Source organism: Panthera onca, chromosome A2 (assembly GCF_046562875.1).
Source record: "Panthera onca isolate mPanOnc1 chromosome A2, mPanOnc1 haplotype 2, whole genome shotgun sequence".
NCBI classification, from domain to species: domain Eukaryota; kingdom Metazoa; phylum Chordata; class Mammalia; order Carnivora; family Felidae; genus Panthera; species Panthera onca.
In genome coordinates, this window is record NC_138340.1 from 125414844 (window position 1) to 125431846 (window position 17003).

The 17003-nt window shown below is 46.0% G+C and overlaps 1 protein-coding gene across 5 annotated transcripts in view; it reads right to left on the reverse strand.

Annotated features, from left to right (window-relative positions):
• Window positions 1–16257, reverse strand: part of DPY19L1 (dpy-19 like C-mannosyltransferase 1) — a 105029-nt gene extending 88772 nt beyond the window's left edge. For 4 of the 5 annotated variants that reach the window (XM_078440642.2, XM_078440640.2, XM_078440633.2 and 1 more), the window contains exon 1: window positions 8032–8456. In XM_078440642.2, the coding sequence (XP_078296768.1) occupies window positions 8032–8329 (298 nt within the window). In that variant the 5' untranslated portion in view covers window positions 8330–8456. Of the gene's footprint in view, window positions 1–8031; window positions 8457–16190 lie in introns of those variants that run through there. The other variant, XM_078440645.2, reaches the window with a different exon arrangement.
• Between the last annotated feature and the right edge of the window lie 746 nt (window positions 16258–17003).

Sequence of the window (17003 nt, forward strand, 5' to 3'; positions counted from 1 at the left end):
TGCTAGCAGGTCAGAGCCTGAAGCCTGCTTAGGATTCTGTCTCTCTCTCTCTCTCTCTCTCTCTCTCTCTGTCCATCCCCCACTTATACTGTCTCTCCCTCTAAAAAATAAATAAAACATTAAAAAAAATTTTTTTAATGTGGAGAAAAGATTCTGAGATTTGACAATAGCAGCACTGAAAAGCTGCATTACAAAAAACTAGTGATTACTGTTAGGAACTAATAGACAAATTCAACGCAGAGCAATAGCATTTTGGGCAAATTTGAGTTGAGTTGTATAAAAATAATGACCAAAGCCTCACTCTTCTGAATTACAACAATCTCAAGTTAAAAACTTGTCAAAGTAATTGGCCAAGTAATTTATAAACTTTGTTTAAGATATAGTTGGTACTACTGTAAACTAGAAGATAAAATCACCCCATCCTTAGTTAGTACAATGAATCACACTGAACTCCTGTGATTTTGGTGACTAGGTTATTATGTTAACATTTGCTGCAAGAGGTTAAAATTACAAAATGCTGTCCAAGCGTTGATCATGTGTAGTGACAGTAGTGAAAAACATACCTGACAATCGGTTACTCTGGAAAGGAAGTCAAACATGAAGGAATATGCCAGACAAACGTGAAGATGTGTATGTGAGCTGTTAATTTAAATGTATTCAGGGAGGAAAAAGGACAATGCTGAGAAAATAAAAAGTAGTATGAAAACAAAAAAGAGAAAAGTTACAACAGTTGTAGATTTATGTACTCTACAAATCAATACTTCCACTTTTAAATTTATTCCTATTCAATGATTCTTGAATTGTGAAAGATCATCCATGAAGAATTGATCTTTCCTATGAAACTGCCTTTTACAGAATTAAACAGCAGCATAAAGGTCCTGACCTAGAAATAGATGTAATTTTTACTAACTCTGAGGACAAATACTCGTTAGAATGGTAACTAAAGAAAACTAGCAGACTCCTTCCTGGAAGAGTAATGTTCCGATGGTTTGGGTAAAGTACAATCCGATGGCAAAAGATAAACTAACGACACAAGAATTTAGAACTAAACATACAAAGTACGCAGCCTAAAGCTGGCCTGCTTACAAACATGCACACAGGCTAATAGGTCTCTATGATAATGTAAGTATCTCATTAACATAAATTTTAAGACACATTAATACAGCCTAACAGGCTAAGCATATAAAACTTATAAAAATGGCCACAGTTCAAATTTATCAACATGCAAATATGCATACGTGTATAATAAAATTTTACCTGCTTTCAGTAATGATGCCATACTATGGGCCAAGAATCAATCACATATTGGTAATGTCTCCTTATACTTACACAATCTAAACTCATCACATTTGTTAATTTGAGCACACACAAATATAACATACTCAGAACCCCTCCAATTGTGTATTTTAATAAAAAAAATATGTTTAAGTGACTATGAATGTTGTTTAGAGTTAACCAGAGTCTATTTCAGAAAGAAAAAACTGGTTTTAAACATTGAAGAAACCCTTTAAATCCCAAATTTCCATCTTATTCCCTGGCTTTCTAAGGAAATGCACTGGCCCAACATCTATGTATCAACACATCCTTAGAGCTGATGCTCAGTTGTGTCTAAGCGTTTGCTTGACAGCCATCCCACCAAGATGGCCAGTGGTCCCTGTGCCTCACAGCTCCTCAGCTTTTCTCATCCTTTATGCCACCCTAATATGCTCTCTTTCCACTTCCTGTCCCCGTACCTCCACGCATGATCCCTCTCTGCTTTATTTCCCCTGAAGGAAGAAACAAGAAAGCTAACACTTAATTGAGCATTAAATGTTGCCATTTCTCTGAACAGAGTCCTGGGGCTTCATTTCTTCTTTTGCTATACTCACCCTGGAGAAGATGAAATACAGCAGAGCAGTTAAGAGCTTGAACTCTGAAGCCACATGGCCTGGATTCAAATCCTGAGCCTTCCACATTCTAGAGATGGTCTTGGGCAAGTTATTTAACAGCTGTGTGCCTCAGAGCCCCTGTCTGATAAAACAGGTATGGCAATCACAGTGTCATGGTCAGGCCTGAGTTAGCAGTGAATTGAGTCTAAGATAAATGAGTTTATCTAAAGCACTTAGAACTATGTCTGGCACAGAGTAAACCCCATTTCAGTAATAGGTGTTATTATTAATTCCCATTAATTTGGGAATTAACACCCATTTGCAGGTGATGTCCTATTATTTTGTTTCCATTCTGACATCTTCTCTTATGTCCCACTGCCTGCTTGACATTTCTACTTGGACATCTTACAAATACTGCAATGGAAACATGTCCAGGATAGAATTCCAATCTTTTCCCTCAAACCCAGCCCCTCACCATGCCCCTAGTCTTCACGATCTCAGTGAATGCACCCTATATCCCCAGTTACAGCAGCCAAAACTGAGAAATTATTCCTAGCCCTTCCCTTTTCCTCAATCCAAGCCCAATTCATCAGCAAACCCTCCCATTTCTCTCTCCAAAGCAGATCTCAAATCTATCCCCTTCATCATGACCAACAACTCTCTTGCCAGAGTCCTGCCAGAGCCTCCCCACTGGCTTCTCCCAGCTCTGCCCTTGTGCTCCACAGCCCATTTTCCCAAGTGTAGATTTCCCAAAATAAAATTTAAGTCACGTTACTCTCCTGTTTAATACTCCTCAGTGGCTTCCTGTCATGCTAGGAATAAAACCCCAACTCCTTAAGGAGCTCTGGTTTGTGGCCTTCTCATGTTGAACAGGCTAAGCTCTGGCCTACCTCAGCACATGTCGTGTGCCATATCCACAATGCCCCTTCTTCTCCAGACAGTATGCATCTTCTCACCCGCAGGTCTTGCCTCTAAGGCCAACTCCCCAAAAATTTTTCTGACCCTAAAGTGGGTCTCTCCTGTTTTTTCTATCTTAGCCCTTTTTCTTTCCTCCACTGGACTTACTACAATGTACCATTATTCTTATTTGTTCCCGGCCCTTTTAGAATGGAGTTCCTTGGAGACAGGGGCTACATCCAGCTTGTCTTGTCCTCCCTCTTATCCCCCAAAGCTAGCATCAGCTGTAGTAGGCATTCAGTAATTGGTAAATGTGAATAGAGCTGCTGTTACAGATATTATTTATTCTTTACCATAACCGTGTGGGGCATTTATCCTCATTTTATTTATTTTTTATTTTTAAGTTTATTCATTTTGAAAAAGCATGAGTTGGGGAGGGGCAGAGAGAGAGAGAATCCCACTGACAGTGTGGAGCCCAACACAGGGCTGGAACCCATGAACTGTGAGATCATGACCTGAGCCGAAGTTGGATGCTTAACTGACAAAGCCACCCAGGCACCTCATATAATCCCCATTTTAAATTTTTCTTTTTTTAAGATTTATTTATTTTTGAGACAGAGAGAGAGCATGAACGGGGCGGGGCAGAGAGAGAGAGGGAGACACAGAATGGGAAGCAGGCTCCAGGCTCTGAGCCATCAGCCCAGAGCCCGACGCGGGGCTCGAACTCACAGACCGCGAGATCGTGACCTGAGCTGAAGTCGGATGCTTAACTGACAAAGCCACCCAGGCACCTCATATAATCCCCATTTTAAAGATGAAGCAAGCAAGAGTCAGAGATATTTAGGGATCTATAACTTTTAAGTGTAGAAACAAGACTCAAATGCAGGTCAGTATTGAGATGCCTGTGCTATTTCAAACACACCACACTGCCTCCTACCCAGTCCTATGGCTAACACCTAGCCTCAATCTTCTGCCTCCACCCACTTTCTTACCCCTTCTGCCCCTAAAAAGCCATATTTCTTTCCTATTATATGGGCTTTCACACTCCCATAAATTGTGGAGAACAAAAGCATTTTTACTTCCCAAAAGACATTTGCCAATATATGGAGACATTTTGGTTGTCACAACGGGGGACGTGCTACTGACGTCGAATAGATAGAGGCCAGGGATGCTGCTGAACATCCCACCATGCACAGGACAGCAGCCCCTCCCCACCCCCCAGCAAAGAATTATCCAACCCAACATGTCATCACGTTGTGGTTGAGAGGCCTTGCCAACACAGAACCAGCTTTCAGCAAGGGTGCGGTTGCCACTGACCCTAGGAACCAGGCAGGTATGTTAACGAACCAAGCAGGACAGATGAAAGGGGGAAAAAAGTAGTTTTCAGTATCTTTCTCTTCCATATTCAGGTTACAGATTTATTATGTTTTGTAAATGGCATCTTACCTTGCAGTCTTTCACCACAGGCATGCTGTATTTGCATGTTTAACATGTATATTCACTTCCACAAAGGATAGCACCCCTTCCATCTCTCCTTGAAACACACAGCCCTCTCCAACTATGCTTTTTTCTTCCCTCTTCTGATAATAGACATGGGTACAAGAAACACATCACTCTTCTCTCAACTCTAATTAAAATAACAGCCATATCAGTTGATGAATGGCAACTCACAGCCCCAGTTTTGAGAAAACAATAGACTAGGAGAAACGTGGGCAAATTGGACTGTCTGTGTCCCCGCCTAAAAGAGGGGAGGTGAGAACCACTTAGTACTAGGGGATCGCTGCCATGTAGGAATAACAGCCCCGTGATGCTAGATAAGCTGCTTCTACGGAGAGGCAGGACATCTGACTTAAAAATTACTGACATTTCCCTCTACCTCACCCCATCCCCAGATTTTGATTTAATTGGTCAGATGTGTGGCCTGGCTATTAGGATTTCTTGAAGCTTCCAGATGACTCTAGTCCAGTATTGCTAAGATCGAGAGCCACCAGTCTAGTCCAGGCTTCCCATTTTTACATGTGCTTACAAACTGAGGCTCGGAGAAGCTAAGTGCTTTGCGCAGGTACCCAACTAGTTTGAAATAGGTAAAAAAATCAGAAAACAGTTCTTCTAAGGCAATGTTTTCACTGTAGGTTTTTCTAGTGTTATACACTAGACCATAAAACTCAACAGTTTATAAATGGCATTGTTTTAAAAGGGACAGAATAGAAAATCAGAGTATACAGTACATTACAGAAGTAAGATTGTTAACATGACACTTGTTTTAAAGCATATGCACATATTTGCTGGTCAGACTTCATTTGCCTATCTAAATCCATTCTCCTCCCTTCTCTGCCTAGTTCCCAGCCCTAAAGAATGATTCAGTTGGGTCCCTTGCCCGAGGGGTTCCAGTTGGTAAGCCAGTGAGAGGCACGAGTGGGGAAAGTAGAAGGTTGGAGGAGAGTATGGGGTCACTCCTCTTGGGGGGAGATCCTGCTCCCACATCACAGCTCTCCTTGGGTTCAGCTCCTGATGAAGCTCCCCTTCCCCCATCAGGCCCAGACACGGTAGCACTTTCTCACTGCTGACAGTCTGGGTGTTTCGATGCCCTCTGTGGGTTCCACAAAACTGTTCACTTTTGAAAACAGTCCATTTATTAAATCTGTTTCCTGCCAGGACACTGACAAACCTAAACAGAATAACAGACAGAAATGTGCATAAATGTACTGGGCTGCACTTTCAGAAGTGTGAGCAGGTTTAATGTAAATTGTATTGCCTACTGTGGGTTATGGTCAAAAAAGATGAAGAAAACACCATCATGGTTCTTCTTACTATACCACTGGTGCCCCTGGCTGATATAGGGAGCTACTGGACTGATACTTCTAAAAACACACATTTGAAAAATATTTCTTTTTATGACTGTTACCACTAAATAAATAGTAAATTATATCCAAAAAAAGAAAAAGAAAAACACATGTTTGTTGAATAGATGTTTGCAACGGTGATTAACACTGCCCAACAGTGGAAAGGGCCCCCATGGTACATAGTGAGTCCATCAGTGCTTAGCATATATGGAGGAGATGCAAGAAACAGAACTGAGAATCTCCAGTCAGTTTCTAACTTTTAAAAATGTATGCTTCTATCAGGGAGGTTCAAGTTGTAAAATTTCTTCCCAAAACATAAATGAACCATTTTTGTCATAGCAAAATCCCATACTGTAAACCTGTACAGTGTCAGCTCAATTCTCACTCATTCTGTGAAAGGCAAGAAGGAAGGGAATGAGGAGGCTTTCAAAAATGTCTAAACTCTGCTCCTTCTTGCAGGATCCAAAGGAACAGGGCCAGAGGAAGAACCAAACAACCCACATCCCATTTTCCAGAACCACCTCTCAGGCTGTCCCGTGGCCTCTTTTAAGCGGTTAGCAGGGACAGAAAATCATCCAACCTCCATACATCTGATGACCAGTACACCCAAAAATAAGGGACAGCTCCTTCACTGTACCTCTTTTCAATGCCAAAAGGGGTAAGTCAGGTAAAGTGCCACACTGCTCTATTAATACAAAACTGTATTTAGGTAGAAACATTAAATACAATGCTCATGAAATCCAAATATAAGGTATCCAATAAAAGGAGATTCAAAGTAAATGCAATAACAAGAAAAGAAAATGGCAAGATATTATTCTATGGTTGTTACTATAACCTCTGAAAAAGAAGTGGTGTCATTCCATATTTCACTACAAAGTGGCTTATGTTTATACTAGCCATTTGACAAAAATGCAACTTCATTCTGTCACCAGATCTCAAGTCAGTATTATGCATGTGCTTTTATAATAGCAACTAAAACTTGTTAAAGGCTTTAGACACAAAGTGCCTTCCCACATATTAGCCACCCCTTTTAGTTCTACTCCTCAGAGTAAGTAGGGCAGGTGATAATCCCATGTCACAGAGCAGTAAGGGCTCACAAAGGAAATAACTTGAAACTTAAACCAAACTTAACCACTCTGAACAGGATTTGGAGCCTGTTCTCATCCATTGTACCATGCTGCCTCCCCAAGGTGAACTTATCTAACCTGCATACTGGCAAGGTTTTTTTCAAGCTCCCTACTAAAAAGGGGAGGAATATACTGAAAATACTGATTTTTTCGACGCTTGAATCTACAATATATAAAAGTACTCGAATAACAATATCAACCTGAGACCATTAAAACACACACACAAACACACACACACACTCACACACACGGTGATGACTCTGGTTTTTTATGATTGAGTGGCTTCTTCTGGTGGTGGATGTTATCTCAGGGGAAGCTGATTGTTGTGTCCTATTCCTTCACCTATATTGAAATCCAAATTCTTTTGGGTCACTAAGGGAATTTGAAAGGATAACAAAGAATAAATCACCAATAGTTAAATAATGCAGTAGCCAAAATCCATTAATGTATTATATAGGAAAGGCGGTGTTACAGCATTTTCCATTTTCCAAGCACTGGTTTGGAAAAATTAGGCCCATTATCCAAACTGCTAATAATTTGCCTTATCAGAATGTCAATCAGGAAACAAAGAAAACCTGAAGTCTGTCCACAACCTGTGACTGTTTGAACTTTATTTGTTCAGCACATCGCTGCATGTCACCCATTTGGTGCATGGTAGCGGGAACGGAGGGGAGCCCTCCACACCAAACGTTCCCAGGTCAGCAGAGAGGATTAAGGCTCCAGTGCCCAAAACACAACACAACCTGGAAAGTGACGTGCTGCGGGGAATCACAAAGTGCCACCGGCGGTGTCTGCGGCCAAGAAGAAAAAAAGCAGGCTAAAATTCAATTATAAGTTTAGCAACTTTCTAGGATAGGGAATGAGCTTCTACTTTGAGCAGCACGGAATCGCTTCCAACCCAAAGCAAACCATCCTCCGGGCAGGGGCCGAGATAACGGGAAGGCGGCCGGTCCGCGCCAATCAGCAGCGCCCAAGTCTCGTTAGCGCAGACCTGTCAGTTCGCAGCCAGGCCGGGCAGCTGTTGATCTCGGGGCCATTTTTTTTTTTTTTTTTTTTTTTTTAAACAGAGACAGAGTGCGGACTGGAAGGGAGCGAGGAAGGCTGAGCAAGGAGGAGGGGGAGGGGAGGAGGAGGTGAGGACGTCCCAGGAAAAGTCGGAGAAGGCTGCAAACTGACGGGGAGAGGGCGGCGGGGCTCCGCGGCGCGGAAGTGGGAGGGGAATACAGGGGAGGGGGAGAGGGGCCCGCGCCTCAAAGTTCCGCGTCCCGGCGGCGCCCGCGCTTTGGGGCTGCTCACCTAGCAGGAGCGTGGTCCAGGTCCGGCCGCGCCCCGCGCGCCGCAGGCCCAGCGCCCCACGCAGCCCGGCCGCCAGGCGCCCCCCGAGCCCGCCTCCGGCGGGCGGCGCGGCGGGCTCGGCGCGGGGCCCCTTCCTGCCCGCGGCGCCCTTGCGCCCGGGGGACCGAGGCGCGCGCTCGGGCCCGGGCTCCCCGGCGCCGGGGTCCGGCGCCCCCCTCAGCGGCGACTGAGAAGCGCGGGGCGGCTGGGGCGGCTTGGGGGCCGCCTCCCGGTGCTTGTTCCGCGCCTGCAGGACCATCTTGGCATAGTCGCTCCCGCTCGCTGCGCGCGCCCGAACGGCGGCCGGGGAACGGCGGGCTGGCGGGGCGGCACGGGCGCCGCTCACTCTCCGGCGGGCAGGCGGGCGGAGGGCGGGCCGTTCCCTCCCCGCGGGCCGGGAGGCGGGGAGAGCAGCAAGGCCGGGCGGCGGCTGCTTGCTTTGGCGGTGCGGCCGGGAGGCGGCGCCGGACTCGCGCTCCTGCCGCCGTTGCTGCCGCTCCGGTTGTCACGGCGACCGCGGAACGCCGGGGGGCGGGGGCGGGGACACCCTGTGAGCGGCCGCGGCCCCGCCCCCGCCGCCCCTCCGCCTCTCCGCGCCGGACGCGCGCTCCCGGCCGGCCAGCGCGCACGCGCGGACTTCCGGCGCGGAAGGGGAGCCGACCCCGCCGCGGCCCCGGGACCCCCGCCCTGCTGGTGGCTGGCGTCGGGCTCTGTTGGGGCGAGGGTGGTGCTCTCCTTCCGGGAGCAGCCGTCCCTCCCTCTGGGAGTGGTTGGGAAGAAGGAAGGGCCTTTTCGGGGCGGGAGCCTCTGGCGAAGTTTCGGACCCGATTAAGGGTGCGCGTGGAGCCCAAAGAAGCCCGCGTGGCCCAGGCGGCTGGTCGCGGGGGTGGGCTGGGCGGGGGAGGAGCGCTCGGGAACGACCAAGGGGGGCGCTGTGCACGCGCTCTGCAGGCGCGGTGGCCCCGCCGCTGGAAAGCGAGGGGATAAAAGTCAAGCTGCGGTTTCACACTGACTCCACAGTGTGTGGCTTCGCATCTGGGAATGCTGCCCAGTGCACCTCCCTCCGCTGATGCGACCAACGGTGCAACTCGACTTAAAATGGCAGCAAAGTGTCTCAGGGGGAGTGATAAGCGTCGAGGCACAAGTGTGTGCCTGACGTTACAACCGTAAACTGAAAACCAGGGGGGGAGCCCAGGCTGGAAGGTGACAAAATTGAACGGCCCGAGAAGGAAAGATTATCAACAAGTATGTTCTGTTAGTTTCAAGTGCTGCAACCTTGTGACTTAGAGAAACTTTATTTGCTGATAAAAGACAAAACTTTAGTCAAGAACGTATTTTCTTTCACGTAGCAGCGGAATGCGGGAGTAAAGGAATTAAAAGGAAGCAAAACCCAGTTATCCCTCCTCCTCCACCCCACCGCTCTCCTGAATTCTGTGCACAAAGCTCTACAGCTGTATGGTTAACTGGCAGGTCCCCTTCCTTTCGGTGTCCAGTGGGCTTGTTCCAAAAAGTTGTCCTTAAGTCCCAATTTTGTAAATCGTATCATATCATTTGTAAGTCATGTAAATCATATCATTTATCTGTATTGTAATTACAGAGGCTTCATAGACTATGGATCCTCACCGTGAAGTTTCTCCACTGAGCGATGTCTTTATTAGGGAAGTTAATACATGCATACATTCACTGTTAGGCCTTTTTAAGAGACAATGAATTCTTTTGTAAGGGGAAAAAAACGTCATGCTAATTGATAATCCCTCATACTCTATATTTTGTGAATTAGGATTTTCAGCTGTTGTTTTTATTGGCGCAAGGAACAACTATTTTTAGGCACTAGTTTTCAAAAAACAAAAGGATAGCAGGGAATGCTTGAATTCTAAAACAATGTGTCAGATGGATCCAGTGTTGCCCTCTTGGATTAATTTTTAAATCATTACCGATTAGATTAAAAGAAACCTAACTCAGGGGGCCTGGGTGGCTCAGTTGATTGAGCATCTGACTTCAGCTGAGGTCATGATCTTATGGTTGGTGAGTTTGGTGAGTTCAAGGCCCACATTGGGCTCCCTGCTGTCAGCGCAGAGCCTGCATTGGATCCTCTGTCTCCCCTCTCTCTGCCTCTCCCTTGCACTCTCTCAAAAATAAATGAAAGAAAGAAGAAAGAAAGAAAGAAAGAAAGAAAGAAAGAAAGAAAGAAAGAAAGAAAGGAAGGAAAGAAAGAAAGAAGAAAGAAAGAAAGAAAGGGGGACCTAACTCAATGTCTGTTAAAGGTAATACAAATAATTCATTGACCGATTTTTGTTTAAATGATTGGAAAAACACATGGAAAACGAGGTTCAGTATTTCATCTACTGGATTGCTTGTCTGTCTCCTCCTATACATGGGAGACTGGATTCAGGAACTGTATCCCTTTAACTGGTACCATTTCACCAGAGAAAATACTTGTTGAATGAATGAATGAGTAAATGAATGCAGGAAATGACATAATCAAATGATAATTCAAAACCTTGTGTTCTGTAGTGCACTTGAAAGTCACCTTGTTGCAGCCCTCTCCCACAGTCTCAACTTTCTAGAGGACAATCTTTTCTATTCAATTTCATATTGTCCCACAGAGCCTAACCCAGAACCTGGCTGTGGAAGTTTTTTTAATCGAAAGAGAGACACCTATATTTAAGACACACCCGGTAGGTTTTTATAAACTCCACCAGTGCTGATGAGAGCTCTTCTTTGTTTGGAGACCAAGTGAAGAATCCCAGCAAGGGGCAGTATGGAGTATTGGGCAAAAAAAACATGGTGACTTTAGGCCCAGGTACCAGCCTTTGCTCTGACATGTGCCAGCCCTGTGACCTTGGCCAATTTACTAGACCTTCTTCAGTTTTGGTTTCCTCATCCCTAAAATGGGAGTGATAAAAAATATCTACCCTTCAGGTTTATAAAAATTAAATACAATGTATATAACTTACTTCCATCAGAGTAATTTCTCAATAAATGTTCAAATCAGTGGCCAGTATGAAAGGAGGATGGCAGGTCCTCTGTCCTCCCAGAGCCTAAGGCCGACAGTCTCCAATGGGTATGAAGATGCAGGGGAGAAGAGCACAGAAAAACAAGGACAGCTGTGTGCTCTCTGGACCAGTCCTACACTGGGTGGGATTCAAGCTTCTCAACTATCTGAGAAGTTGACCTCCCCTGAGTTTTCCTGCTTCACACACATGCTTTACAAATGATGCCCATGGGTGGGTCATTAAGCCTGGATAAAATAATAGGCATCTCCTCTTGACCCTCTTCCCCCCATCCCAACCTCCCCCCACCCCGAGAAGCATATTTCACACGAGATGGGTCGTGGAACAGAAACTAGAACAGTCATGGAAGGTTACATGCCAGATTTCATTGTGCATTTATCGCAGTGACATTCACAAGAGCCGGGAATGCATTTTATTCATATCTGTATCTTTAGGCCAGTGCCTGCCACACAGTGGTGGATGCTTTAAAAAAAAAAAAAAAAAAGACAAACTGAAAGCTGCATTTTAAAAACTGTGTTGTGCACAGATGATCCAGTGAATCAATTCAAGATTATAATGAATATGGATTAAGCATTATAGTTAGTAGCCACCTTTAATGTGCTTTTCAAGAGTTACAGATGCACCAGGAAGGTACTTCCTTATGTGACATTGTAGAAATACTGGGCCAAGGCAGACAGATTACAGACACAGAAACCCAACAGAACAACCACTCATTGGGTTTGGTCCCCAGGGTGCAAACCCAATCCTTTCCCTCACTAAAAGCTACGCTTTGGACGTTTGAAATATAAACTTTTAATTAAAAAAAAATTTTTTTTAACTTTGGGCACAGAGAGAGGAGGTTAAAGAGGGGAAGTGAGCATAAAATCATAAAGGAAGGCAAGTAAATGCACCAAAATAAAGCTTAGCTACATTAAGCAACCAAGGAAACATTGTTAAATGGGTGATGAAAAGCAAAATTTGGTCAAGAGAAGACTATGTTAGGAACCAATTTCCTTGTTTCTCTACACTGGCATTTTAAAGACCCCATTTAACACTTTCAAATTTCGGGTGTCTAGGTGGCTCAGTTGGCTGAGCGTCCAACTTTGGCTGAGATCATATCTCACGGATCGTGGGTTCAAGCCCCAAGTTGGGCTCTGTGCTGACAGCTCCAGACTTGGAGCCTGCTTCAGATTCTGTGTCTCCCTCTCTCTCTCTCTCTCCCTCTCTCTCTCTCTCTCTGCCCCACCCCTACTTGTACTCACTCTCACTCTCTCTCAAAAATAAAAATAAATAAATAAAAACATTAAAACTTCCAAATTTCCTGCATTTCCTCCCACTCGCACTCCTGCCCACAGAATGAAGCAAAAGGAGAATCTTGACTGTGGCATCTATTTCTCATTTCCTTGGACTAGGTCACTTGATCCCTTTATTGGAGAAGTGTCTTGGGGGCAAGTTCTAGATTCTGGCAAGTTCTAGATTTCTCAGTAGTAGCTCCTGTCAAGAGAAGAAACTGCAAATCCAAGAACACTTCTCCAAAATTTAAAATGGGTGCCACAAAGTAGATCTGTGTAACATTCAACTTCCAGCAAAGCTCCAACATTAACTTGTCACTGTGTTATAATGTATTCCTTTAGTCTCTGGTGAGAACAAATGTAAATTGCTACTTTATTGCTTTTTAAGTTTTATCTTCCGTCTCTCTGGTAGCTGACCTTGTAATTTAAACTGTTCATGCTCAAATGGGTGTTCCTGAGAAAGGCCTGGAGTGCATTATTAGTCCTAGTTATAGTGCATCACCAGGAGCCACTCCAGTGCAGAGGTCGGTGTTTCTCCAAACTGCAGTCTCTCGCACTGAGGGCTCGCTATGTCCCTAGTGCCTCAATAGACATTAGAGACATTAAAAATTCAGATACTAAGTCTTCATCCCCAAAGGGCTTGCAGCTTGGTCAGAGAGGCAGGGTAGGCTAGAACAAAGTATGGTTATGCAGGAAAGTATGTGATCCAGAGTGTAAGTACTGAAGGAGCTCTAAGGAGAGAAGACCATGGCTGACATGACGGACGAGTTTGCAGATAGGAGATGAAACTTGGTCTAGGCCTTGTTCGAACAATGGACTTTGAACAGAAGGAAACATGGAAAAGGCATTACAGATGGGGAACAGCGTATTTCCGAAACCCTATGTGCCTGGTATATAGTGGGTGCTAGTATGAACATCTTAAATCCTTTTTGGAATGAGGAAGGGAAGAAACAGCTGACGTAAGTTTCAGGGATAAATAAATGGATTAAAGAATGAATCAATGAAGTAATGATTGGAGTATGACGTGCCCAGGGTGTCTCAACATGGCTCCTGGCTTTCAAAGCCCCACAAATCTATCTAGACCCGAGCAGGCTCCTGCTTGAGGGATGCCGAGTGACCCTCACACCCACGTGACCTGAGAAATACTGGGAGCCAGTGGCGCCTGGATGGCTCAGTTGGTTAAGCGTCCAACTCTTGATTTTGTCCGCTCAGGTCACGATCTCACGGTTTGTGAGATGGAGCCCCACAACAGGCTCTGCGCTGACAGCACAGCTCGGGGCCTGCTTGGGATTCTCTCTCTCTCCCTCTCCCTCTGGCCCTCCCTGACTCGTTCTCTCTCTCTCTCTCTCTCTCTCTCTCTCTCTCTCTCTCTCCCTCTCTCTCTCAAAATAAACGAAAAAAAGAAAGAAAAGAAAAGAAATACTTGGAGCCAATGAATTCCACCCCCAGGCTCAGATTTGGGCCAGGACTCGCTTGCATCTGACTGGCCTCTGCTGACTCCCAGCCAGAAGCCTGAGCCCCTCACCTGCCCCCAGGCCCCCAGGCATGGATCAGGTAAGGAACTGACCGACCTACACATTGTACAGTCAGTCTCCTGTCTCCATTCTCCAGGGTAAGCACCTGGATGCCTTGCACAATTTTTCCTCTCACCCCTAAACTGTTGCCTCTACGCAACCTTACCTCATGCTCCCTGAGACCACCAATCCATCTCTGACACACTCAATTCTTCTCAGTAGTCTCCACCTCTCAGCTCTTTCCAGAGGCCCCCTTCTCCTGTGATAGGTTCATTCCCCCACAAGGCCACTCTGTCTCTCCCCAGGGCTCCTTTCTGCCACCTGGAGAGCTCCTCTGAATTCCAAGTCATCTTTGCCCTTCATCATTGTGTCCTGCACGGGCACTTCCTCAAGCCCTGGCCCCAGCCTGCTCAGTCTTCCCCAGTGCTCCGAGGGACCTCCACACTCATCTAACACCCAGCCTCTCAGCTCCCTGACATCCCTGTCTCCGGTGACCTGCACTCACACTCTGTGTCATCCACCCACTCTCATGGACTCACCCTGATCCTTGTCACCACCCCAACTGGCTTTGCCTCTGCATTTTATAATGCAAACAACCCCACTTCCAATGCCTCTAAGTCTCTTGGTTATTCCATCCTGACAGTCAGGGCCCATTATTGCAGCTTTCTGTGCCAAGATCCCCACCTCTCCCCCGCATGGCCTTCCTCTCTCACCAACCTGGCAAAACGTCACTGTCCGACTTCAGATCTGCACCTGTGCTGCTGTGAAACACTGGACAAATCCTACAACATGGAAGGAAGTAACCCCTGGGAACCCTTAGTTTTCCATCAGCAGCTGAACCCTGCGTACTGCCTGAAATCCTTCCATGTTCCCTGATCCCATTCTCCAGAGCAGGGGTAGCAAATGTTCGCTGGTGCTATGGACTGAATATTTGTGTCTTTACAAAATTCATGTGTTCAAATGTAATCCCCAGGGTGGTGGTGTTTGAAGGCGGGGCCTTTGGGGGCAATTAGATCATGAAGATCATTAGGGCCCTCGGGATGGGATTAGTGCCCTTATCAAAGAGACTCAGAGAGTTCCTCCACCTCTTCCTTCTTATAAGGACACAGCAAAAAAAAGAAGGGCATCTATGAACCAGGAAAGATTCTCACCAAATCTGTCAATGCCTCGATCTTGGACTTCCCCACTTCTGAACCGTGAGATAGAAATTTCTGTTGTTTACAGCACCACCCTCCCCCCTCCAGGCTATGGTGCTCTATCATAGCAGCCTGAGTTAACTAAGACAACTAGTTTCTCAAACCTGCTACCCTCATACCAATTCCCATACTCCCAGAAAATGATCTTTCCTCCTACACTACAGAGAAACTGGCCACTATCAGAAGGAGTTGTCTGCCTGTTCTCCCATGTACCCACAAACTCACCCAATATCCTCATTCCTTCCATCCTAAGGAGGATGGGGCTTTCCATACACAGCCAACCTCTCCTATCTTATGACACCATCTTGGTGCCTCCCTCTGCCAACTGCCGCTTGGGCACCTTTCCACTGTTTGGGCTGCCTTCAAATAGCCTTAAGCCTGCCCAATTGACTCCTATTTTAATTAGAACCTTCCTCCAAACCAACAACTCCTCAAGGCAATGGCCCTTTCCCTCTCCTTGCCTCATTCAGACACATTCTGGTAGAGTTCCTTAGACCTACTATTTCTGCTTCTTCATTTCCCACTCAAGCTCACGGAAGTCTGGCATTGCCTCCAACCCTCTGCAGAACTGCTCACCCAGAGATTGCTAATAACCTCCCTGTTGCTAGGTTCACATCTTGTCATCTGACCACACCCTTCCTTTGACTTCTCTGACCCACACACTTGGTTGTTGTGTCCCTTTGGCTGTTCTTTTCCAATCTCCCTTGAAAGCTCCTCTTGTTCACTAAATGTTGATGTCCCCGCAGGTTCAAAAAGGAGCTTCTCCCATTTTGACTCTGTATACATTCCCTGGGCATTCTCACTGCTGTCTCTTTGATGGGTATTTCTGTCTCCAGCCTTGATCTCCTCTCTGAGTCTCAGACCCGTATCCACAACTGAGCATTTGATGACACACTGACATGTCTTTTTGGCACCTTAACCCCCCAAATCCAAACCTGCTTCTCTTCTAGTGTCCTAATCTCAGTAAATCCACCAGGACTCCCTCTATCCCCCTTTCCAGGGAGTCATTCTTATTCCTTCTCTCTTACTTTCTTCATCCTGTCAGTCACAGACACCTACTGATTCTGTCTCATAAATGTCTCCCAAATAAACTCCTTTCTTTCCATCCTTATGGCCATGACTCACCATTATTTTTCCCATGGCCTTCGGCAGCACCTCCTAACCGGTCACTTTGCATCTTCTTTTTTGCCCATCTGTCTTCCAGATAACTGTTTCCAAAATGAGAATTTGATAATGTTTCTCCTTAAAAAAAAAAAAAAAAAAAAAAATCATTCATCCCTCCCGAATTCCTCCACATGATCTACTACGCTGCCGTCATGTGCCGTCATGATCTGTGACATACTGTTCCCTCCCCCTGCTCTTTCTTCTCCAGCCTCGTCTCTGACGTCGCCCCAATACTCTGTGCCCTCAATTCCCCTGGACTTGCATGTGTGGTCTTCTCTTGAACTGCCCCACTTCTGCCTACCCTGCCCCTAACACTTCACTAGGACAGCTGAGTCATCCTTCATATCTCACTTAGAAATCCGTTCCTGTAGGAACTTTCCTCCCCCTTCCCCTGGGCTCTACAGCCAGTAACCGAGACTGTCTTCTGTCATACTACTTACCACACAGTCTATTTGCCTGTTCATTTGTCCAACTTCTCCGTCAGACTATTGGGTTCCTGGAAGGAAACCGCATGGTAGGTCACGTGGCCCAGGAAGCAGACTCTGAGATGAAAATCTGCATACAGGCAGTGTGTTGGGGGAGGGGGGTGCTCTCAAGAACAAAACCTGTAAGAGTGAGGAAGGTGCAATTGGGCAAAGAGAAATCGAGCCGCAATGTGGTTGCCACAGAGGCTTTGGCCAATCCAACAGGGAGCTCTGAAGCTAGGATGGCCCTTCAAAATCATTCCAAATTGTGGCAAGGGTCACAAGCCTTTGATATCACATCAACTGATTG